The sequence below is a fragment of the Macaca thibetana genome, chromosome 8 (assembly GCF_024542745.1).
Source record: "Macaca thibetana thibetana isolate TM-01 chromosome 8, ASM2454274v1, whole genome shotgun sequence".
NCBI lineage: Eukaryota > Metazoa > Chordata > Mammalia > Primates > Cercopithecidae > Macaca > Macaca thibetana.
The window spans coordinates 133,396,700-133,420,435 of NC_065585.1; the positions used below are offsets into that span (position 1 = coordinate 133,396,700).

The following is a 23,736-nucleotide window of genomic DNA, read 5'->3' on the forward strand; positions in this document are numbered from 1 at the left end:
AAAAAAAAAAAAAAAAAGAACATTATCAGCAACCAAAAGCCTCTTTCTGACCCTTTCCAGAAACTACTACCAACTTCTAACACATAGTTGTGCCAGTTTTTGAACTTTAATAAATGGAATAAAAAAGACGAAGGAAAAGAACGCTGACGCCCAGAGAGGCAAGATAACGTGTGCAAGTGATGAAGTCGTGCAGCCCGAGGTGAGCCCACATCTGCCTGAATCTCCAGTCTGTACTCATACCAGACACACCCCACTGCCCCTGACAGAGGAGCTAGCTTCAAGGAATGGCCCCAGCGTCAGTGCCATCTTCAGTCCAGGTGTTCCCTAAGCTTAATGGTGGCTGCCGTGTGGCCGTGAATGGTGGCTGAGAACAGAACGTGCAGTTATTGAATCCTTGGTGCCGAAGTAACAGGGCGGGAGGACGATGCATCTCCAGCCAGCGTGGTCCCCCTCTGGCCAGTCCGGACCCATCCTGATGAGGTCACGAGGGATGCGGCAGCCCCTCCTTCCCACGGGAGTGTCAGGCCCAACCAGCCTGCCCTCTCTCCTCTCCCTGCAGTTTACCAGGTGGCTTTGGAAAGGGGTCATCCTGAAGGGACCACTTGTGCTGCAGTAGGAGGTGGGGAGGCCAGCAGTCCAGGGACCCCAGGACAGGCAGCAGCCACAGAAGAGGTCTCAAGCAAAGGTGGCAAGCTCTCAGGGCTGTTCCTGACAATCCTGTCTGTCCCCAGGCCGTGGTCAGCAGGGCAGCCACAAAGATCACTCCAGGGAACAGCGCCTGGCCCAGTCTCCTGCCCCAGCTCCTCCATTCCCTTCCCTGGGCAGACAGTGCCCCAGCCCACATTTCACAGACACTTCTGACCTACCAAAAAGCACCAGGGCTGGGGCAGTGAAAGGAAACAGACACCAACCCCTTCCCTACACAGGGAGTGGTGACGGGAAGGGCAGCTCTACCGCCAGGCTCCTGACCCCTCCCCGCTGGGCAGAGCTCAGGTCCTGACTGTGCCACAGGTTAGCTTTAGGCAAGTCTCATCCTTTTTCTGGGCCTCAGTTTCCCCATTTGTAGAGAAAAATGATTGGACAAGCTCAACATTTCTCCTTGGTCCAGAGACATGTGCTCCTTGGTCCAGAATGACTATTTGCCCTGAATAGATTTGAGAAACATTGCAAACGCTCCATGCCTTTTGGTGATCTGCTAAGCTCATTTGCATATTTTGAGTTCATTAGCATATTAAGACTATTTAATCTCCTTGGATCCAACATATCTTAAAGGTCTCTCTGGTTGTGAAACATTCATTTTGATATACAGGTGACTCTTGAACAACACGAGATTTAGGGCCACCAACCTCCCGTGCAGTTGAAAACCCGTATGTAACTTTGGACTCTTCCAGAATTTACTTACTAATAGCTTACCGTTGACCAGAAGCCTTACTGATAATATAAACAGTTGATTCACATATATTTTGTATGTAATATGTATTATGTACTGTGTTCTTACAATAAAGTAGGCTGAAGAAAGTATTAAGAAAATCATAAGGAAGAGGAAATACATTTACCCTTCATTAAGCGGAAGTGGATTATCATCAAGGCCACTATTCTCGTCATCTTCATGTTGAACAGGCAGAGGGGGAGGAAGAGCAGGGGTTGGTCTTACCGTTTTGGGGGTGGCACAGGAAGAAAATCTATGTGTAAGTGGACCCGCAGGAGCATTTGGAGGCCAAAAGTTAGAATTCAGCCCAGGGACTCCTTCCTCTTGCAGTTCCAACCCATGTTGTCCCAGGGTCAACTGTAACAGCTATTGCAAAACATTCTTTGGAAAATGTGACCAATGGGGTTGGAGGTCCCTTGCAGTGTCCACCTCCAAGAATCTACAAAAAGACCTCAAAGCTGCTTGGAGCTGGATGGCCTGGAGTTTGAATTCCAGCTGAGGCACTTACCACCTGAGTGGCCTTATGCAAACCCCTCAGCCTCCTTGAGCCTCGGTTTCTCTCCCGGGTGAAGAGGGGTTGGTGCCTGTGCCAGCCTCACTGTGCTGGGAGCTGGGAGACTGAGTGACCTAGAGCATGCATGGCACAAGGCAGTGGGCGCTCCCTAACTGAAGGGAGCTCACCTGGGCAGTACAGTCCCTGGCACCCAGGGGTGAAGGAGTTTACTAGTAGAGTCTCCCCAGGAGCACAAAGGGGGCAGAGGGCAATGCGGGGGGGATGAAGGATGCGATTGGGTGGAGATGGTGGGCCCTTGCTTTCGTCTGCTTCCCACCATACCGGGTCAGCCCTGGTAGGCGCTCAGGTGTTGGGAAAGGTGAGCAGTGCCAGGCTGTAGCTTGACTTGGTTCCTGCCCCTGGGAGGCAAGATGGGGGAACCAAACTGGTTTATCGGGGTACCTGGGTCCTCCCGCTCAGGCACACCCAGAAGGAGCAGCCTTCCCCATTTCCAGCCCCACAGGGACATGGCGCATCTCCCCTTGCTCGCCCAGCCCAGACTCCAGGTTTGAGGGGCCAAGAAAGCCACTGGAGCCTCCTGGTCCGAGCGGTTTCTGCCCTGATCATGGAGCTTCTGCTGACATCTGCCCAGCAAGCCTCCCCCGCCCTTCCCCTCCTCATTCCTCCCCTCCCCCACTCCCACTGCATCTCCTCACAGGTGCTGGCCTCCAGGGGCTTGGGGACCATCTTCAGGAAGTTTCCAGCAGCCAATGCAAATGAAGGCCACTCCCTGTTATTGAAGAGCAACTTGCAGGCACAGATCTGTCCGCCCTGCAGCCAGCGGCTTCTCCCTGAGACTTAATCCCTCTGCTTTCTGAGTCACCAGGAACTTCTCAACCCGAGGCCCAGGGAGTGTGGTCCAAGGCCAAGAAAGTATGTCTCATGAGCCGGCTTCCAACAAGCTTTGCTGAAACCCAGAATCAGCCAAGAGTGTCTGGGGGCCGAAAGTTAGAATTCAGCCCAGGGGCTCCTTTCCTGTTGACCCAGGACAAGGTCTGCACTTGGTTTGTACGACCTGTTAGGTGCAGGCCACAGCCTGTGGCCATAGTAGGGCATCGGCCAGGATGACAAGCCGCCAGGAAACCCTGGCTCAGCACAGCTGCTGAGCGCATTCGCACTACTGAGCCTCGCGGACTTCTCCTTTCAGATCTGGGCTCTGTGTACAGCTGCTAGGGTTGAACAGAGGGGCTCAGGGGCTGGCTTTCGCCAATGAGGCAGACACAGCCACCCACAGCTGCAGGATGCAGGTGGCCCCACCCCATGCTCCGTCAGGCCAGGCCAGGCTAGAGGAGGAGGGCACCTTCTGGCCAGTTCAGAGAAGGTGTGATGAGTCACCTGGTGAAGCTCACACACCGTCGCCCCCACACAGGCCCCGAGTCCAGCTTGCTGATCAAAAATGATGGCCTCGTGTCTGCTCACCCTCTGGGATCCCTTGATGGGCAGTCTCTGCTGTCCTCCACGTGGTCACCATCTTCCCTCTGGGATGGTGCCAACCTCTCATGTCTGGCCTCAGTACCTCTCCACCAGGTTCTTAACCCTGAGGAGTTTGATAATTCTATGTACGCTATCCTCAGAGGTCCTCGTGTTCCGTGATGAAGTCAACTCTTTCACATCGCACACAGGGCTGTCATGAATGACCCTGTCCACACTGACCACAAGCCCTGGGTCCCCCAGCTCAGTCCCCAGAATCCTGCTTTGCCTCCTGGACAGCTGGGTGTGGCCCTGTGCACACAGCCACGCCGTGCCCCACTCGCCCCAGGCCTTCACCGCTGCTGGCCCCTCTGCTTGGGGTGGCCTTTCCCATCGGCCTCTGGACCCCTGCCTGGTGCTTCCGACATGGGGCATGTGCAGATCCCGTGGCCTCTCAGAGCTCCTCCTTCTCTCACTGTGTCCCTGCGGGGAAGCTCCTGCCAGCTGACGGCAGGCCTGCGTGCTCTGACACCCAGCTCTGCGTGAAAGGACGGGAAGGGACACAGGGCATGTGGGGCCAGGCGGGTCTTCGCTGTCCGGAGGGCAGCAGCAGCCAAGAGCTTCTGGTCAGCGAAGCTGGACCTGGATCCTGCCCTCGGCTGATCCCCTCCGAAGCCTTGGCCCTTCCTTCCGACACAGCTTGTTCCTCCTGCTGCCAGAATTGGCTCCCTGGAACCTGGCTCCACTCACCCCCTACCGGCTGGAAACCCTTCTGCCACGTCTGGGTGGGCCTGGCCTGTGGCGCCTGTTCTGCCAGCCCAGCAGCCTCCATGGTGAAAGCCTTGGCCACAGGCAACATCCCTCAATGCCTGGCACATGGGGATGTTCCCTACATAAATCCTTTTGTGTGTGTGAGAGACAAGATCTCACCCTGTCGTCCAGACTGGAGTGCAGTGGCACGATCTGCAGCCTTGACCTCCTGGGCTCAAGTGATCCTCCTATCTCAGCCTCCTGAGTAACTGGGACTAAAGGCATGCACCACCATGCTGGCTATTTTTTTTTTTAATAGTGTTGGGGTCTTTCTATGTTGCCCAGGCTGGTCTTGAACTCCCAAGCTCGAGTGATCCCCCTGCCTTGGCCTCTGAAAGTGCTATGCCCATTCCCTTGTGTCCATTCAACAAGGCTCTCCTTCTCTGCAGCGCACCTCCTAGGAGCTGGGCACTGCTCTGGCACTTGGTACCCAGCAGTGAACAGAAAAGATGGCCTCTCGCTCTCTCACAGCTTGAGTGCTAGTGGAGGGAAAATGACCAAGAACAAATCACATCAGTAAAATGCGCAAGATCAAAGACCTTGATGAGTACTCTGGAGAAAGACTCCCTCGGGGGTACTGCCAGACGGTGACCCTGGGGGTGGGACCCCTGCAGGGCAGGGCATGCTAGGGGCTTTCAGGGCCTGGCCTACCCAACCTCATCTCCAGCCAGGCAGCTCCTCGCCTGCAGATCTCCAGCCTGCTGACTGCCTTCCTCCCCCACCTTTCAGTCCCTCAGAGGGCCATGCCTGCTTCAACCACAGGGCCTTTGCACAAGCTGCTGTCCCTCCTGCCTCGCTCTTCACCACCTCTTTGCCCAGCAAACCCCTTTGATCCAGTCCATCCCAGCCCCTTTACTGCCTCCTCAGGGAAGCCCTTCCTGACCTTCTTCCTGTCCTGTGTGCTGCCAGTCCCAGAGAGCCCTGTGCAGAGCTAGATATCTGTGCATTTCCTCCCCAGCCCTCCACCACCTCCCTGGAACCTGCAAGAGTTCTTGGCACAGGGAAACCCCGAATAAGTATTTGTTGACAGAATGAATGAACACCTCCACCTTGACATATTAGAGCTGGTTCATTTACTCTGTAGACTTTGACTGGGCCCCTCCTGTGCACAAATCCCAGTGCTGGGGGCCGAGAATACAAAGGTGGCCATCATTTATTCAACTGTCTCCTCTTCAAGACTGGAAGCTCTCTGAGGGCAGGGGTCATGTCAGAGGTCAGCATCTCACCATATGGTATTCTCTCTGTTGGTAGGCCCACTGTCCCTCAAACATCCCCCGTAAGAACCCGGGGGTTGTGCCGGTTTCTGTCTTGCACACCCTACGTCTGAGGATAGCCAGGTCCTGCCACTCAGATCTGCTCCTTCTGTGCACTGCCCAGAAGACAGAGCCCTGGTTCTGAGTATGGCATCCATCCAAGGCCCTTGTGTCTGTCTTCCATCCACCTCTCCATGCAGCTCTTGCCATCATCTGCCTCCACCTTTAGGTGCCAACGACAGCAAGCCTCACCTTGCTCCCACCCAGGCCAGGCTGCTTCTTGCTTCTCTGCTGTCACTCAGCTGGGCTGTGAAGTGGCCCCACCTCTGGGCCTGGCTCAGCCTCACTCTGGGATGCAGCTCACACATCGCCTTCTCTAGAAGGACCTGGTCCTGAAGTCCATGCTCTTCTTCACCCAACTCTGTTCCTCTTTACTATGCACTGCTTGTGTCTGCTTGTGTGTTATTATCTGCTTGTGTCTCTCCTGCAAGCATCTGAGAGCAGGAGATATGACTTATTTGTTGTCAAGTATTGCCAAAATCTTGCATAGTGCCAAGAAATTAATAAGCAGTAACAATTTATAGGTTCAGTCACTATTTGACAAACTAATCTTGGGTGAATGGAAGGATAAATGTGTAAACCGAAAAGTATCTGAGACAGGTCTCAATCCATTTAGAAGGTTATTTTGCCAAGGTTAATGACATACCTAGAAGAAAGATCTGTTCCTTTCTCCAAGGATAATTTTGAGGGCTTCGATATTTAAAGGGGAAAGTGGGCTGGAGGGAAAAAAGGAGGGTATGGTGATCCACATGTTGCAAGAGAAAAGGAGCAGGTGGGGAATAATCAATTATGTGTTCCTCCTTTGCTCAGTAAATTGGCACCTTATATAAGATAAGGTGAACATAGAGTAGCTACCTGTGGAGATATTTAACCTTTTATTTGTAGCTACCTGCTTAGGAATCAAAGGAAAGGCAGTTTCTTGTGTTACTCAACTTTCAGGTTAATTTTTTTCTTTTGGCATAGTGAATTGGGTTCCCAAGTTTTTATTTTCCTTTCACAAATGGATAGAAGGATGGGTGAATGGATGGGTGGATAGATTGAAGAATTAATGAATGGATGAATAGGTGAATGGATAAACAAATGGGTGGAAAAATAGATGGGTGGATGGAAGAATAGATGAATGAATGGATGGATGGATGGATGGATGGATGGATGGATGGATGGATAAGTGGAAGGATGATGGATGAATGGATTGATGGGTGGGTGAAAGAATGGATGAATGGAAAGATGGACAGAGATGAATGAAGGAAGGAATAGAGGGAAGGCTTGATGGGGGAGGGGAAAGGGGAAGAGAGAAACATTTTTTTGCAAAGGTAGAAATAAATTCTTTCTACAGCATTTCTTGATTGCTGGCTTGCATTAGGCTCTGTATGAAGCTGGACATCTTACCCCATTTGACCCTTCCAACAAGCCTATGAAGTCAGTATCACTATTCTGAATTTTACATTTGAGGGAAAAAGGCCCAGTCTCATATCTAAGAGGGACAGAGTGTCTCAGACCTCCAAACCCGGTACCCTCACAAGAGGAGTGTAACCCTTGGGCTCCAAGCCTGCTGGTTTGCCATCACAGAAAGGAGAAGTACAGCCTCCAGTCTGTAATTCTGCATGGTGGAGCAGTCCCTCCTTCCCTCCCCCAGGAGGCTGAGATGCCAGAATCCAGGCGTCACTCCCAGCACATCCTAACATGGCTCCAAGTGGAGTGGTGCCCCTTTTGCTAATATTTTCCCAAGACCACGATGTCTCCACCCTCTGGGTACTTTGGGGAGATTCAAGGTGAATATTTCCATACAGAGCAAGACAGCCTCAGGGACCAGCCAAGAGGGAACATGAAGGGACTGGGGGTGGGGGGACTTCAAAACAACCTTGTGGGCAAGGCTGAGACAGTCCCTGCTGAAGGGGCATGCAGCACTCTAGCCGGGGGTGAGGAAACTGCATAGCGCCCCATGGAGGGCTCACACAAAGGAAGAGCAAAGGAAAGGGTCTGTGGACAAGCCAGGTCCCCCACTTCGGGGAAAAGCCTGGCTCCTTGCCTACAACATGCTACTTTCATTGTCAGCAGAGGGAACTGTGGAATTCTCCAAAGTGCATGATCTGGTGGGCGCCTGGCCCAAGCCCTCATTCTTCAGAGGGGGACACTGAGTCAGGGAGCAGGATAGGCTTGGCCAAGTCCACAGTGCAATTCCAGGACAATGTCTATGAGAACCCAGGTCTCCAAGCCAGGGCCGTGCTCTCCTGCTGCCCTTGACTTGCCTGTCTCTCTGCCTGATGTCTGCTCATCTACTCACCAGGGTAGGCATGTAATTCAGCCACGACCCTTCATGAACCACCTCCCCTGTTGAGAACCAAGCAGATGATGGGAGAGCCCTGCCTCCAACCACCGTGCTGAGCACCTGAAAGAGTTGTGAGCAGGAGGAGTGAATGGGAGAGGAGGAGAGAAGAAGTGGGGAGATGGGTCACCCCCTGAGGAGCACTGCCCGCTGCTACCTTCAGAGCCAATCCTTTGCACGGTGTAAATAATATTTTCCCAACTCTGCAACACAAGCCACCAGCACAACAGTTGCCTGGGCATCAATCACCTGCTTCCACTCTTTTTTTTTTTTTTTTTTTTTCTGGCGGGGGGATGGAGTCTTGCTCTGTTTCCCAGGCCGAAGTGCAGTGGCATGATCTCGGCTCACTGTAACCTCCACCTCCTGGGTTCAAGCAATTCTCCTGCCTCAGCCTCCCGAGTAGCTAGGATTACAGGCACCTGCCACCACACCCAGCTAATATTTGTATTTCTAGTAGATATGGGGTTTTGCCATGTTGGCCAAGCTGGTCTCGAACTCCTGACCTCAAGTGATCCGCCCGCCTCAGCCTTCCAAAGTGGTGGGATTACAGGTGTGAGTCACCGTGCCCAGCCACCTCCTACTCTACTCTTATGGGGATTCCTTTTCTGCATTCTCATCTCCTTCCTGAAGAGAAGTAGAAACAAGATAAAGCAAACTAAAGTAAGCCTTTAAAACAGGCATCAAAAGACAAAATACTGGCCAGGTGTGGTGGTTCACTCCTGTAATCCCAAAACATTGGGAGGCCACGGCAGGAGGATCGCTTGAGCCCAGGAGTTCGGAAAAACAAACAAACAAAAAAGACAAAATACTGGTAATGATAATGTGATTATACTGAGATCATAAAATCATATTTATATGATTATACTGGGGTAATTATGTAAGAAAAAATGGGATAAGTGTAAGTTACTGCAAGTAAAAAAAGAAACATGGTACACTCCATATTTTTCAAGAGCTAATGCATGGTAATAAGAATTGCAGTTAGAGCAGGCACAGTGGCTCACGCCTGTAATTCCAGCACTTTAGGAGGCCAAGGCAGGAGGATCGCTTGAGTTCAGGAGTTCAGCCTGGGCAAAATAGTGATAACCTCATCTCTACAAAAAATAAACAAAATTAGTCAGGTATGGTAGCATGTACCTGTAGTCCCAGCTACTCAGGAGGCTGAGGCAGGGGGATTTCTCGAGCCTGGAATTTGGCGGCTGCAGCGAGCTACGATCGCACCACTGCACTCCAGCCTGGGTGACAGAGCTAGACCCCGTCTCAAAAAAATAAATAGAAATAAATATTTTTTAAAATGCGGTGGGGACATGGGCTCTGTGACCAGGCTGTCTAGGCGCAGAGCCCACATCCACTGCCTGGCAGGGCAGCTCTGTCCCACTCCCACTCTGTACCTGGCCCCTGTGCCCACAGGCTGCTCCATTACTGAGGCTGTGACGATCCTGGGGAACAAGCTCGGAGATTACCAGGACCATTTCAACACCACCCACCTGCTGGCCCTCTGTGACTACTTCCACCATACCTTCATCCGCCACTACAAACTCTACCAGTATGTCCTGGGCCAGGACCAGCAGGTCAGCCTGACCGTTGCCCACCTGGAGGTGTGCATGCCACCCCAGGCCCTCCCGCTGGCCGAGGGCATGGACAGGGACTTGTGGACCCACCGGCAGCAGGTGGCGGCGCTGACGGAGGCCGAGGCACAGAAGCGCGCCGACGTGCTGCTCCTGAAAGAGACGCTGCTCCTGGAGCTGGATAGCTCACTGCAGAAGGTGTTCACTGCTGCTGCGCCTGCGCAGCCTGGCCGGGTCCTGGAGAGACAGGTGAGGCTCTGACCACCTGCCATGGGTGGGCACCTGGGCCAGCAGAGACATCAGCCAGGTCTGGCGTCACTGCAGATGGGAGCTCCTCGTTGGCACCCATGGGAAGGGGGAGAGATGCAGGGAGGAATCAAGAGTCTACCACGGGTTTCTCGGTAGACTAAAGGTAGAAATTCATGTCCCTGTTTTAGTGATGAGACGACTGAGGCTCAGAGAACTTTTCAACTCGCCAAGGCCACCAAGCTAGCATGAGGTAGAGTTCACATTTGGACTGAGGCTGACTGACCCTGAAGTCTAAGTTCCTTCCTCTGTGTCATTGATCAGTGACAGATTCCACCAAGAGAGGCATGAGAAAGACTCCAGCTTTGGAACTGCTGCAGATTCTCCAGAGCCAGCACGCCTCCAGGCTAGGGGAGAAGATGGAGGAGGCAGGGACATGGGGACAGCTCGGGGAGGGTCATGTGACCAGGGAGACAAAGGGCGGAGCTGGGACCGGGGGAGGACTTGGGAGGATCTGGTGCCTGGATCTCAGACTTTGGGCTGCCCTCTTGGACAGTCTGCCAGACCACTGGGGCTCTAGCTGCCAGCATTTCCCATGACCAGCTCTTCAATGACCGTGACGACCCCAGCCCCAGGGTAGCTGACTTCTTGAGGGCCTGGCCAAGCCTACATTGGTTTCTTAGCTATACATAGGCACTGAAGTCATCATTGTTGCATCATCTTTGAACATACTTTGAGAGACAAGTATGTGCATGTGTTTCAGGCATTGGGGTCGGGGAGTTGCAGGGCCTGTGAGTTCCAAGGGATTTTGGTTTCTGAATCATCAGCTGAAGAGCAAATGGCCTTGGGAAGTATTCCTTTAGGGTTACACACACACACACACACACAGGAAAATCTCTACAGAGCAATGAGCACAGCAGCCTGGATGGTGCTCATCTCAAATAGCACATCAGGGGGCCAGGAAATCTTAGCTCATGAAGACATTCAATAAAGACCCAACAAAACCCCTGCAACAGTCTACGGACCTTGCTCTAGCACACGGGGTGGGGCGGGGCATGGCCACAGTGGCCCAAACGGCCCCACACGTCCCACAGCTGTTCCTGCCTGCTCCTCCCAGCTCCCCGCCCAGCCTCCAGCATGGCACTGCTGGCCCCAGCCTGGCGGAGCTGGTGAGCCAGAGCTCCCTACACCGTGTACCCCAGCTATTCACCTGAGATGGGGCACTCAAGGGCATAGAACAAACACTGCGCATTCTCCTATAGCACAACAACCTTCCCCAATAATTTTTTCTACAAAAACAACCAAGAGGATATGCTGGGGCAAATGTGCAATTTTGCATACCTTTTAAGTGAATACAAGATCTCAAAGAAATGCACTATGGACAACCAGTTGCTTCCAGTGTGTCCCCTGACAATAGCTCCTCTGCTGTGTGGTTGCTCGGGCAGGGAACCTGGAGAAACACACTTACGTCGTCTGTGTCTCCAGGCTCTGTTGGCCATGACTCTGATGGAGCTGACAAATGGGGTTTCCTGTTTAACTCGGTGGATGGACGGTGGCTGAGTTTCCATTCTTCCTATGGCTGGCTGGGTGGATGACACGCCCAATCTCTGAAGCCATTTCCCCTGTCCCCTCCCATGAAGCTGCCACTAGAACTTTGAGAGGTGAGAATGAGGATGGTTGGGGGTGGGGTATCCAGATGGAGCCTGCATTGACCAGGAAGTAGGGTCTATAGGAAATACGGCACTGGCCAATGGGCCCAGAACAAATGACACACTCAAACAGCCTGGCCATCACTCTAGGCCAAAAGAGAAAAGGGAGGGAGTGATTATTGGAATCTAAAAAGAGAGCTTTAGTTCTAGGCAAGGGTTGAGGGACAGGAAGTGTGACTACCCACGGTCCGTGGCCATGGCCAGCCCACAGCCGGTCAGGAGAAGATGAAGATCTCCCCACCCTCAGACCTCCCACCCCTAGTTGACTGAAGTCAACCAGAAGCCAGAGGTCAAGGCAGCCACGGCCCATGGGCAGGGTGAGATGGGTGGACAGTGGACACATCCTCATACCCGCAGTAGGGGCCGAGTTGAGAACCAGATCTGGTGAGACCTCCCAACCCCGCTCACCGGCCCTCCCCGTTCCTTCCAGGAGTTGGAGAGCCTTGTCCGCCAGGTTATCCACATCCAGATGGAGCTCCTGCAGGAGCTGCTGCAGTGCAAGATCCAGAACACGTTCGCCATCTTGGACCTGAAGCTTCAGAAGAAAACTCTGAACCTCAACGCCCCCACCCCTAACCCGCCCCCCATCACCAGTCATGCAGGCCAGGAGGAAGCCCTGAAGCCCCACAGAGTGAACAAAGAAAAGAAAGTGAAGGCAAGGAAGTAGAAGGTCCCGACTGCCACATGAGACTGACTGGGGACCGGTCACCCACAGCCATGAGCCATGCGGCACGGTGAGTTCAGCACCCACCCACAGAGAGACTTCTCACGATTAAAAGAAACAAACCCATGCCATCAACTGGTCTCTGTCTTGGAAACCACCTGCTACCACCTGAAATCCAATCCAAATGATTTCCCCCGACGGCTGTGCGCCTCTGCTAAGCATGGAGCTTTGCTCTGGGGGTACTTATCACATGCTGACAAGTCTGACCTCTGCTGAAGATGGAGCCACCCATGGGTGCAAGCTGGTAAGAATGAGGGTGCTCCACACACCAGCGAAGCCCTCCAGGGAATCCCATGCCATGTAACAAGAATCTATCCTAGGATTCTTCCTCCTAACATTTAAACCACAGGCTTCATTGCATGCAGCCCAGCCCATAGGTCTCCCGCAAGAGGACCCAGAGCCATGTGCCCTCTAGAAAACTGTTCCTCCCAGGAACATCCGCACTGGCGGGACTCAGGCCAGGGGCAGGTACTGTCCCAGAGGTCGGAGACCTGGCCTGGAGCCCGCTTTGCTGTGGATCTGCTGTGTGATGCTGCCTGTGTCCCTTTCATCCCCGGGCCCCAGCTCTCTCTCCTGTCAAGCAGAGGTGCTGTGGGATGGTGTCTCAGGTCCCTCTCTCACTGAGACGTCCTAGGAGAAAGACAAGGTGAGGTTTGCTATTCCCATGTGTCAAGGGTTTCAAGGTTCATGGAGGAAAAGGACCTACTCGAAGTCACACAGCAGAGAGCAGAAGCCCTCCTGCTTCCGTGCTGTTTCCCAGGGGCATCGTTCCTCTTACACAAACAGTGGCACACGTCCTGGAGCTGTTGGTTTGACAGGTGACCGTGGCCCTCGAAATCAGAACGGTGAGGGGGTCACCACATACTGCCTCTTCCCAAGCCTGAGACTGCCTCTGTCCTGCTCTGCCATTTGCCTGCTGCACCCCTTGTGTCCAATAAGGCAGGCCCGTGTCATTAGCTCATCCTGCCCATCTCTCCTTTGCCACCTACTTTCTAGTTTGTGCCACCTGAGGTGCACCTGGTGTCTGTGTTTCCAGGCAGAGTCAGCTGCCTTAGGGGGTTGGGGGGACTTAGCGAGGGGTGCCCTGCTGAAGGAGAAGAGCAGCCCTCTGCAGCCCTGGCAGAGAAGTCCAGGACACAGGAGCCCCCAGCAGGGGAGGCAGCCCTGCTGGGAGCCACACCTGAGACTCTCCTCCCATCTCACCCTGATGCCACGGCCAGGTGTGTTGATCCCCAAGAAGCTTGATGAACTGTCTGATACCTCTTGGGATGGAGGAAGGAGGTTCTGGGAGTTTCTTAAATTTTTTATTCCTTCCTTCCTCTTTCATTCCATAAACATTTTTGAACAACTATGTCTACTGTATGGATGAAGCAATTATGGTCTTGAGGGAAGTGTGAGAGCTGCCATCGGATTCTGTCTAGGGCCTCACCAGGGTCCCAGACACCCTCATGGCCAGCGTGGATGGGTGTACTCACATGTGTGTGTGGGAGATGGTGGAGGGGCAAGTGGGTACAGCTTCTACCCAGGCCATGTGCCAGAGACCCACACCTGGCTGAATTCACATGACTTCCATGACCATTTGGTGGCATTTATTCAAGGGCAAGCAGAGGAGGCCTGGGGGCCTGGCATCATCTGAGGGGCAAGGTTGGAGGAGAGGGAAGGCCCAGGTGGATCTCAAGGCCTTCCAAACCCATAAGTGAAAGAAGTGGCCTTTGGAAGAGTTGCATTTCAGGTGATGGGGTCCTGAGCCAACGTGAGAAGCTGCCATCCTCCCTCAGTCCCTGCTGGCATCTGCAGGAGTCCCAGATGTGGTGCAGTGTAGACATATATTTTGTGTGTAGCTGAGCTGTATTTATGAAGAAGTCAGGAGGAGTTGGGAGAGTCACAGGGGCCAGAAATGTGGAGAGAAGTCACAGCAGCGAGTGGAAGAAAGGCCTTGGGCCCCAACCTCCATGGAAGTCAAAACTGGGCTTTCTGTCTCAAGGTAAGAATAGCAAATGGGTGGTCCCATGGGAAAACTCCTCCCTCCCACCTGCCTGAGGCAGCAGCAGGGAGCACCCTCTTACAGCAGACACTGGATAGACACTGAGACAACTGTGGGACAGTGAACTTCCCACCCATGCCCCCTACTCATTCAAGGCCTAAACTCTCACACCACACAGGAGTGGAGACCCCAAACTGGGAAACTGTCCTCAAGTCCATCTGAAACCAGAATACCAGCTAGAGCCTGTGGATAAACGTACCATATGTTCTGGGTTCTCTGGGGCTATCCTGGGTGACTCCTGTTATCCCGGTGTTGGGCCTGCTTTGGCATGCACGCAGCTTTGCATTGCTCAGTGGAGTTTGCTGAAGACTTGCTCTAAAAGAAGCTGGGGGAGGTAGGTAGCTCCCCACCTGTGCTTCAGCTCCTGCCATGACTGCATCTCATGGTGTGGGACTCTCCTGGTGTGTAGGCACATGGGGTGTGCCGTGAGCAAGTTCTCACCTACGCTTGAGGCTGCAACTGGAAGAGGCAGAGCGCTGACCTGTCTCTCCCTCCTAACACTCTCTTGACTCAGTGGAACCTTTCAAAAACAGCACCCGGGCCATTCCTGAGATACTGAAATGCAGGCAGACACAGGTAACTGAGGAGAGCCAGCTCTTCCCATGGTGGTGGTGCTGAGAGAAGGACACAGCACCTCTGCTCCCACCAACTGCTCAGCGCCTCAGCCACTTGCACAACCGCAAGATACATGAAGCCACTAGGCTCTGGGGTCAGTGGGAAAACTGAGAGAGACAAGCCAGGCACGTAGGCAGTATGTCCAGGAGCTGGGAGGAAGAAGTGTTCACAGAGGGGAGTCCCCACGGCCTTGCTGCATTGACTTTGCTACTTACCACTTGCTACAAAGCTACAGTGGTTTAGTTATTGTTTGCCACTGCATTTTCATTTTTCAATAAACCCTTTTGGTAGCAATGAACTCAAAAAAAAAAGGAAAGTGCCTGAGTAATGAAAATGTAAATATATTGACTTTCTCTTGCCTAAGAAAGTTAATTATGAAACTGTAACATGCACAAAGTTGTTCTCTGCATCTACCATCTGCCAAGAACCACAGCAATACCACTGACTACCGAAAAGTCTGCTCAAAAAGTGTCAGCAGCTACCTCAAAGGTTCACAGGAACTTTAAGAAGCCTTTCCAGGACAGGCGTGGTGGCTCACATCTGTAATCCTAGCACTTTGGGAGGCTGAGGCGGGTGGATCACCTGAGGTCAGGAATTCAAGACCAACTTGACCAACGTAGTAAAACCCTGTCTCTACTAAAAATGCAAAAATTAGCCAGCCATGGTGGAGCATGCCCATAGTCCCAGCTTCTCAGGAGGCTGAGGCAGGAGAATCGCTTGAACCCAGGAGGTGAAGGTTGCAGTGAGCCAAGATTGCACCACTGCACTCCAGTGCTTGGGTGACAGAGCAAGATAGCATCTCAAAAAAAACAAAAAAGAAGAATAAGGCTGTCCAGAACCCAGAATCCACAATTTAACATGCACAGGGGCAACCGAGCAGGTGGCAGTTTAAAATCGAGCTTGCTCTGTGTTTTAAGTTTTCTTATATGTAAGCTGAAAATAAAGCAGTGGTCATTCATTGGATAGCATCTCAGCAGAATTTCACATATGGTGAAACAATGCCAGTTTTAGCGTCACCAGATGCATCAATTGAAACATCAATCAATTTCAATAATGGTTCACTTTATTCATTCAATTCTGGCAAAGTAAAGTTTTTGAGAATTCATTCTGGTGCGGGTGAAACACCTCTCACTACTGCAAGTACTACTGGAACTTCACTTAAAAAGTTCAACATTCAAGATAAAAGCACTCAATTGTAAGATGATTAAACAAATATGTTTGTAGATCTTAGCACCTTTGTCAAAGCAATGGTCTCACTAGTGTTTATAAAAAACAGAACCTAAGGCACAGAAATGTATTTAGAATTGGCTGTTGGGCATACATTAAGTCATAACTGCACCCAGAGGAACAGAAACTGGAACTGAGGATGGAGAGGGATGGAGAAGGCTCTAGGCAACCTGAAAGGGCAGAATCAGGCTCCTTCTGTCAAGACACTGAGTCTCACAGACAGTTGACGTTCATTTCACAAATATTAATTGACCAATTATCTGTACCAGAGGCTGTCAGGCACAGAGGACTTGGCAGTAAACAAGCCAGACAAGGTCCTCGCTTTTGAGGAGCTCACGTTTTTTTTTTTTTTTTTTTTTTTTTTTTTTTTTGTTTGTTTTTTGAGACGGAGTCTCGCTCTGTCGCCCAGGCTGGAGTGCAGTGGCACGATCTCGGCTCACTGCAAGCTCCGCCTCCTGGGTTTACGCCATTCTCCTGCCTCAGCCTCCTGAGTAGCTGGGACTACAGGCGCCCGCCACCGTGCCCGGCTAATTTTTTGTATTTTTAGTAGAGACGGGGTTTCACCGTGGTCTCGATCTCCTGACCTTGTGATCCGCCCGCCTCGGCCTCCCAAAGTGCTGGGATTACAGGCGTGAGCCACCGCGCCCGGCCGAGGAGCTCACGTTTTAATGCGGGACGCTAACAAGTAATTGAACAGAAGCAGTACTTGGGAACAGGGATGGGTGCTGTGAAGTCCAGAAGCAGGTATCTAACTCAAGTAACTCTGGAGTGTCAGAAGCCTCCCTGGCAACACTATTCCACAGACATGTAGAAAGTGCCTACTGCATGCCAGATACTGGGATGGGTCTCATATGTAAGGATACAGAAAAGACGCATCAGTACCCTAAAGGAGTGGGGGCAGTCTGGTGTTTCTGATGGGGGTTCCCAGCCACAGCACCTCCCCCTGGCCAAAGGGTGAGCCTTCTCTCAAGTGGACCAATCATCGTGCTCCATTGCCCTGGGCCACAGTGATTGGAGCAGACATGGGCACATGGCCCAAACTGGACCAATCAAAGTACCCCATCTTCAACCCACCCACCACACCCCCAGCCAGGATGAGTGATTCTGGGAGTTTTCTTTCTGCTGCTGCCAGGGTTCTCTTCCTTTTCGTTGTGAGGCTTTAAGGATTGCAGGAGGCCAGAGCAGCCTGTAGCTGCGATTCCAGCATTGAGAGAAAGAAGCCAACAGGCAAAGGGAAACAAAACAGAGGAGAGATTGATTGAGAGATTGCTTCCTTAATCCAGTCGCCCTGGAGGCAGCTCCACCTGTCATCCAGCGTTTGGTTGTGGGAGCTGATGCGCACACACCCAGTATTTGACTGAGGTCAGTGAGACAGGCAGGGCAGAGAATGCTTCAACCATGACAGACAAGGAAACTGAGGCTCAGACAGGTAGAAGGATTGCTCAAGGTCACTTGACTAATAGTGGGAGAACCCCAGGCAGAAGCACATCTTTTACCCCCTAGATGAGGGCTCTTGCCCCATCCACTGCCTCCAAGGACACAGCCCCTGGGCAAGTCCGTCACCCTGTCCACCTATGTAATGGCCCCTGGGTATGAGGTACCCCTTTGTTCTGGACTCCGAGGAAGACCACAGTGTCCACTCTTGGATGGAAAACTATTCCGGACCCAGAAGCAGAACTTCTCCTCTGAGAACTTGCACATGAAAAGCCAAATGAGGAATTTGAGCAAAACAAAACAGAAGTTAACCATCCTCATAATACCCTCTTCAGAATGCCTGCCCCAATAACAATGTCCTCTGACTTGGCTCAGGAGGGCATTGGCCTTGCTAAAATGCACTGAGTCCGAATCTCACCCATGAACCTTTCATCATCCACACACCTCATGGTGTTGCTTAAGAAGTGTCCCCCAGAGAACTCAGAGGGCTTTCTGGTGCTTCCTGTTAAGTAGTTTTCTACCTACTCAAAAGGCTGAGAACACAGGTTTTTCCCAGGGCCCAGATTTTTGAAATGAGAACCAAGGTAACCTTGTGTCCTTCCTGCTCAATATTCTAGGAACATGGCTTCCAGCACCTGGGACCTGAAACATAGGTTTTCTAAACCTAATCTGAACCTCCAATACCATGAGGCTATGTTATTCAGGCCCCATAATTTCAGAAGTGTTTCTCAGGAGGCTGGCCTTGCTGTGGGTTTCAGGTTTCCAACAGAATCTGGAAATTCACCTCCCTTGACCCACAAAGTGGAGGAAGTGGCACTGCCCAGGGCTTCTCATGTCAACCGGCCTGAGTGTATTTTTCCTGAGGACTCCAAATGCCTCCGATGTTTATGTGAATGGGTTTAGACCAGACAGGTAGACGAAGGCTTTGGAACTTTTCTGGCAAAAGAACAGAGCTTTAGGTAAAAGTTGGCTGGCCCTGCCCAGGACTCTGCAGGAAGCACTAACAGGCCAGTTTCAACTGGCCAGCCAGGCATCCTGGGTGTCCTGGGGACACTCACGTTCAGACTCTGAACATGGTGGTGGGAACTCACTGCCCAAAAGGAAAACCTGCCTTCAGACTCAGCCAGTTATAGACAGGTGGCTTCATGTGCAGAGCAGAAACCTGAGACTGCAAGCTCTTCAAAGGTCCCTGTCACCCCCAACCCCTCTGTGGGCCACCTCCTACCTCCATGGCCTTACCTTTGATTCTAGCCAAGGTCACAGAAAACTGTTCCAGGTAGGTTCCTCCCACTGCATGTGGCCAGCACTCATCTCAAGTCTATGCCAAATGTCTGCTGCTTCCTCTCCTGTGACTTCTTTGATGTCATAGCATGGGACACCTTCAGGAGCCAACATGACATCTTCTCCTGCACATCCTGGGGGTGCAGGGAGCTTAGCAGTCCATAGAACGACCCAGCCAATGGGAGATGGGAGCCTGTGACCAGCTTCTCTTCCCTTTCTTCCCTCAGGGAGACATTTTTTTTTTTTTTTTTTTTGATACAAGGTGTTGCTCTATTGCCCAGGCTGGAGTGCACTGGCATGATCACAGCTCACTGCAGCCTCGACCTCCCAGGACTCAAGCTATCCTTCCAGCTCAGCTTCCCTAGTAGCTGGGGCTACCGCCTTAATTTTCCTCCATATGGGCCTCTCCATGTGGCTGCTTAGGCTTCCTTACAGCATGGCAGTTGGGTTCTAAGAAGGAGGAAACAAAAGCTGACAGTTCTCTGAAAAGGGGAACTGTGTCTGAAGGCAGGGGCTCCTTCTGTGCAGTGAGTTCCCATCTCCCAGCTAATTTTTTGCATTTTTTTTGTAAATACAGGGTCTCACTTTATTGCCCAGTCTGGTCTCAAGTTCCTGGGCTCAAGTGATCCTACTGTCTCAGCCTTCCAGAGTGCTGGGATTACAAGTGTGAGCCACCACACCCCGCTAGGGAGACAATTCTGAGCTATAGCTCTATGTTCCTCAAAAGGTCCCAGAGGGACCAAGTCCCAGTCAATCATAGTGGTGGACAACTCAGGGATACACCTTATATTAGCTTTTCCTTCTTCTCCGTCTTTCTGTCTTTGGTCCTCATTCCTGCTACTCCTGGATCACTTCCCAAAGAAACTCTACACTATGAGTAAACCTGGGTCTTGGGTTCTGTTTTTGAGGAGGAACCTGGGCTAAGACATGGGACTTCATCTTCATGTTCCCATATGCCAGCATGAGCTCTGTCTGTGCTAGTTACTTATTGCTGCATACCAAACTATCCTAGAACTCGGTGGTTTAAAACAACAATCACGGCCGGGCACAGTGGCTCATTCCTGCAATCCCAGCACTTTGGGAGGCCAAGACAGGTGAACCATCTGAGGTCAGGAGTTCGAGACCAGCCTGGTCAACATGATGAATCCCTGTCTCTACTAAAAATACAAAAATTTGCTGGACGTGGTGGCGTGTGCCTGTAATCCCAGCTACTCAGGAGCCTGAGGCAGGAGAATCACTTGAACCCAGGAGGCAGAGGTTGCAGTGAGCAAAATAGTGCTACTGCACTCCAACCTTGGCACCAAGAGTGAAACTCCATCTCAAAAAATATTAATAATAAATAAAACAATAATCACAATTTTGCAATTTGGGCAGGGTTCATGTGAACAGCTCATTTCTGCTCTACATGCCATCAGCTAGGGCAGCCCAAAGGGGGCTGAAAGATCCACTTACAAGATAGCTGGCCTCTATGGTGGCAAGTTGATGCTGGTTGTTGACAGAGACTGTTGACAGGGAGCCTTGATTCCCTTCCACATGGGCCTCTCCATGTGGCTGCTTGGGGCTTCCTCACAACATGGCAGTTGGCTTCTAAGAAGGAGGAAACAGAAGCTGACAGTTCTGAAAAGGGTCAGAACAGGCAGAGCATCACTTCCAATGCACGCTATTCATCAAAGCAGTGTAAGGCCTGGCCCAGAGGAAAGAAGGTAGGAAAATAAGACACACCTCTTAGCTCAGGGAGTGACAAGCCATTTTCAACTATTCTTAACCTGCCACAATGGCGCAGAACACTACATTAACGAAGACTTTAATAAACAACTAAGTAAAGAAATCAATTAATTAATGCAACCAGTCATTACTCAATGGTAACCTTCCCTCAACCCACATAGTCACTACTACTCTTCTGAAATTTTAGAATAAAATATTAATTTGATAACTTATTTGAGACTAGAAGGTTTTGTGACCTCGGGGTCCTAAAATATTAGAGCTTTGGAATCTTAGGGGTAACCCACCTCAGCCACCTCAGGCTGAGGAAAAGGAAAACGGGAAGGAGAGAATTTGTCCAAAGTCACTGTCTTGGTTATTGGCAGTGCAGGTCGCAACGCAGGGCCTGGATTCCCACCCAGGTCCCCCATGTCACACCTCAATGCCAGCTTAAGGGATGTGAGGACTGCGGCCTTTCCCACAGGAAACTCCACTTCCTGGGTTCCTCGTGAATCTTCATCCCCAAAAATGCCACTCTCCAAACTGTTGTAAGCAGTTTTTGAAAACTTTTCAGAAACTGGGCACAGGAGGGACCCTATGAACAGGTTGAGGCTGTCAGTGTGGAAAAGAAGCTCAGACTCAGGTCCAAAAATGCTGCTGGGTGGCACTGCCCACTTCATGCAGGCCAAAGGCTGGTCTGCTTTGGTGCCAGTCATGGGCCAGTCAACCACACTGACCTGGTCAATCACACTGATCCAGTCAATCACAGTGACGCAGTCATTCACACTGATCCAGGCGATCACACTGACCCAGTCAATCACAATGATTCAGTCAAACACACTGACCTGGTCAATCACACTGACCTGGTCGATCACACTAATCTAGTCGATCACATTGATCCAGTAAATCACACTGACCTGGTCATTCATACTGATCCAGATGATCACACTGACCCAGTCAATCACAATGATTCAGTCAAACACACTGACCCAGCCGATCACACTGATGCAGTTGATCACATTGATCTGGTCAATTGCACTGATCCAGTCATTCACACTGACCCAGTCAATCACATTGATCCAGTCAATCACACTGAACCCAGTCAATCACACTGATCCAGTCAATTACACTGACTCAGTTGATCACATTGGCCCTGTCATTCACACTGATCCAGTTGATCACACAGACCTGGTCAATCACATAGATCCAGTTGATCACATGGATCCAGTCAATCGTGCAGACCCATTCAATCACACTGATCCAGTCAACCACACTGACTTTGTCATTCACACTAATCCAGTCGATCATGCAGACCTGGTCAATCACACAGATCCATTTGATCACACTGACTCGGTTGATCACACTGATCTAGTCGATCACACTGACTTGGTCATTCACACTGATCCAGTCATTTTCAATGGTCCAGCCATTCACAGTGACCCAGTTGGTCACATTAACTGCCACATTGATAGTGGGCAGCTTCCACATTTCATGAGCATTTGTGGAAGCCCTGGAATGTGCAAGGCACAGAGGAGGATACAAAAATAATATAATGAATGTAGTCTCTCTCTTGATATTGAGTAGCTACCACAGGTCAGGCATTTCATTTCATTATCTTCATTTTATGGATAAGAACTGGGTAATTTCTGTTGTTCCCTAGCTACTAAGCAACTGGCTGGGGTTTACCCCAGGCCCAGCCGACCTAACCGTCCTCTCCTTTCCCTAAATCACCCTGCACACTGGTCAATGTTCTCCTCTTCTAGGAAGTTTGATCAAGTCTGGAGGCCAAAATATCCCACACTCAATCCATAAGGAGATCATATCCCCCAACACAGAGGCAGAACCCATCACAGAAGAGTCAGCACTTGGGCACAGGAGGCCTGGGAGGGAGGCTGGGCAGGGCCGACCCTAAACTAGGCAGAGGCTGACTGTGGGAGGAGACTGGAAGGTAGTTAAAGGCAGTGGTCAGAGACAGGTTGCCTGGGGGAGCCAGGGGGAGCCATGGGTTCCAGAATTTCTGTGTAAGGGGGCAACTGGGGAGCTCCTGTGCACCAAGTTCAAAATCGGAACTCAGAGACCTGTCTCAAAGCTGCCTTCGCACAGTGTACCCTACTGTCTTTTCACCGCATGCATACCAAGGTGCCACATGCCCTCTACCAAGCCTGTCTGGGTGCCAACAATCATTAGTGGGGGAATGTGGCCAAGGGCCCTGAATATAAGACTGAGACTCTGAGCTCTGGTCCTGTTGTTTGGAAGCCCCTGGGATTTCAAGATGGGCAATGACAGGACAAAGCAGGAGGAAAAGTGCCCATTTATGGAGCAAGCACTTGCTTTGAGTCATTTGACCACAGTGTGAAAGTCAATGCACCTCTCCACTGGGTGAGGGGGTCTCAGGATCCCAATTCCTCCAAATGAGGAAGCCGGGACTCAGGGGAATGCAGTGACTCACGCGGGTCTCAGCTAGCAGGTGGAGGAGCTGCGCACTGGGCCTAGGTCGCTGCCCTTTGAACTGCACTTCCCTTCCCCTCAGCAGTGAGCTAGACCGGGCTCCACCGTGGGGCATAGGAGCCAGGAAGACCACATCCTGCAGGGCCACAGTCCAGCTGGACAAGAGAGACACACTTAGGAAAATGCCCACCAAAGCCCCCTGTGCAGTTTCTAGCAAAGGGAGGCATCTCCAGGCCAGGGGCACCCCGGGGCCTTTGCCCCTCCTCCTCAGGAAGAGAGGTTTCCGCCCTGAGCAAGACAGCACACGTCAGAGGCTGAGGCCGACCAGGGGCCAGTTCCCAGCACTCGGGGTAGCTGGGGCCAAGCTGCTGACTCACCCTGTAGCCCTCAGACAAGTCACTTCCCTCCTGGGTACCCAGCATGGAATTGAAAGTGGGCATCCCTATGTCCCAGGCTGCCAGAGAGGCCTTTCCAACCAGGGCTGACTGGCTGGGTGGAGAGGGGATTGGATGATTGTCAGCAGAATGCGAAACATGTTCTTTGGAAACGGATATTCAATGGAATAACAGAACTTAACATTTAGAAAGTGAGAACACAGTGGCTCAAACCTGTAATCCCAGTACTTTGGGAGGCCGCTTGAGCCCAGGAGTTCAAGACTAGCCTGGGCCTGAGCAACATAGCAAGATTCCGTCTCTACAAAAAATTAAAAAATTAGCCAGGCATGGTGACACACACCTGTAGTCCCAGCTACTCAAGAGGCTGAGGTAGGAGGATCGCTTGAGCCTAGGAGGTCGAGGCTGCAGGGAGCCGAGACGGCGCCCCTGCACTCCAGCCTGGGTGACAGAGCGAGACGCTCTGTATTGGTCAGGCTCTCTCTCTCTCTCTCTAATATATATTATAA

General features: G+C 51.7%; 1 protein-coding gene across 1 annotated transcript in view; it reads left to right on the forward strand.

Moving 5' to 3' along the window:
- Positions 1-12,243, forward strand: part of C8H8orf74 (chromosome 8 C8orf74 homolog) — a 30,397-nt gene extending 18,154 nt beyond the window's left edge. The window contains exons 3-4 of the mRNA XM_050801124.1: positions 9,249-9,655; positions 11,792-12,243. Coding sequence (XP_050657081.1) covers positions 9,249-9,655; positions 11,792-12,028 — 644 coding nt within the window. The 3' untranslated portion in view covers positions 12,029-12,243. The remainder of the gene's footprint in view (positions 1-9,248; positions 9,656-11,791) is intronic.
- Positions 12,244-23,736: the final 11,493 nt, after the last annotated feature.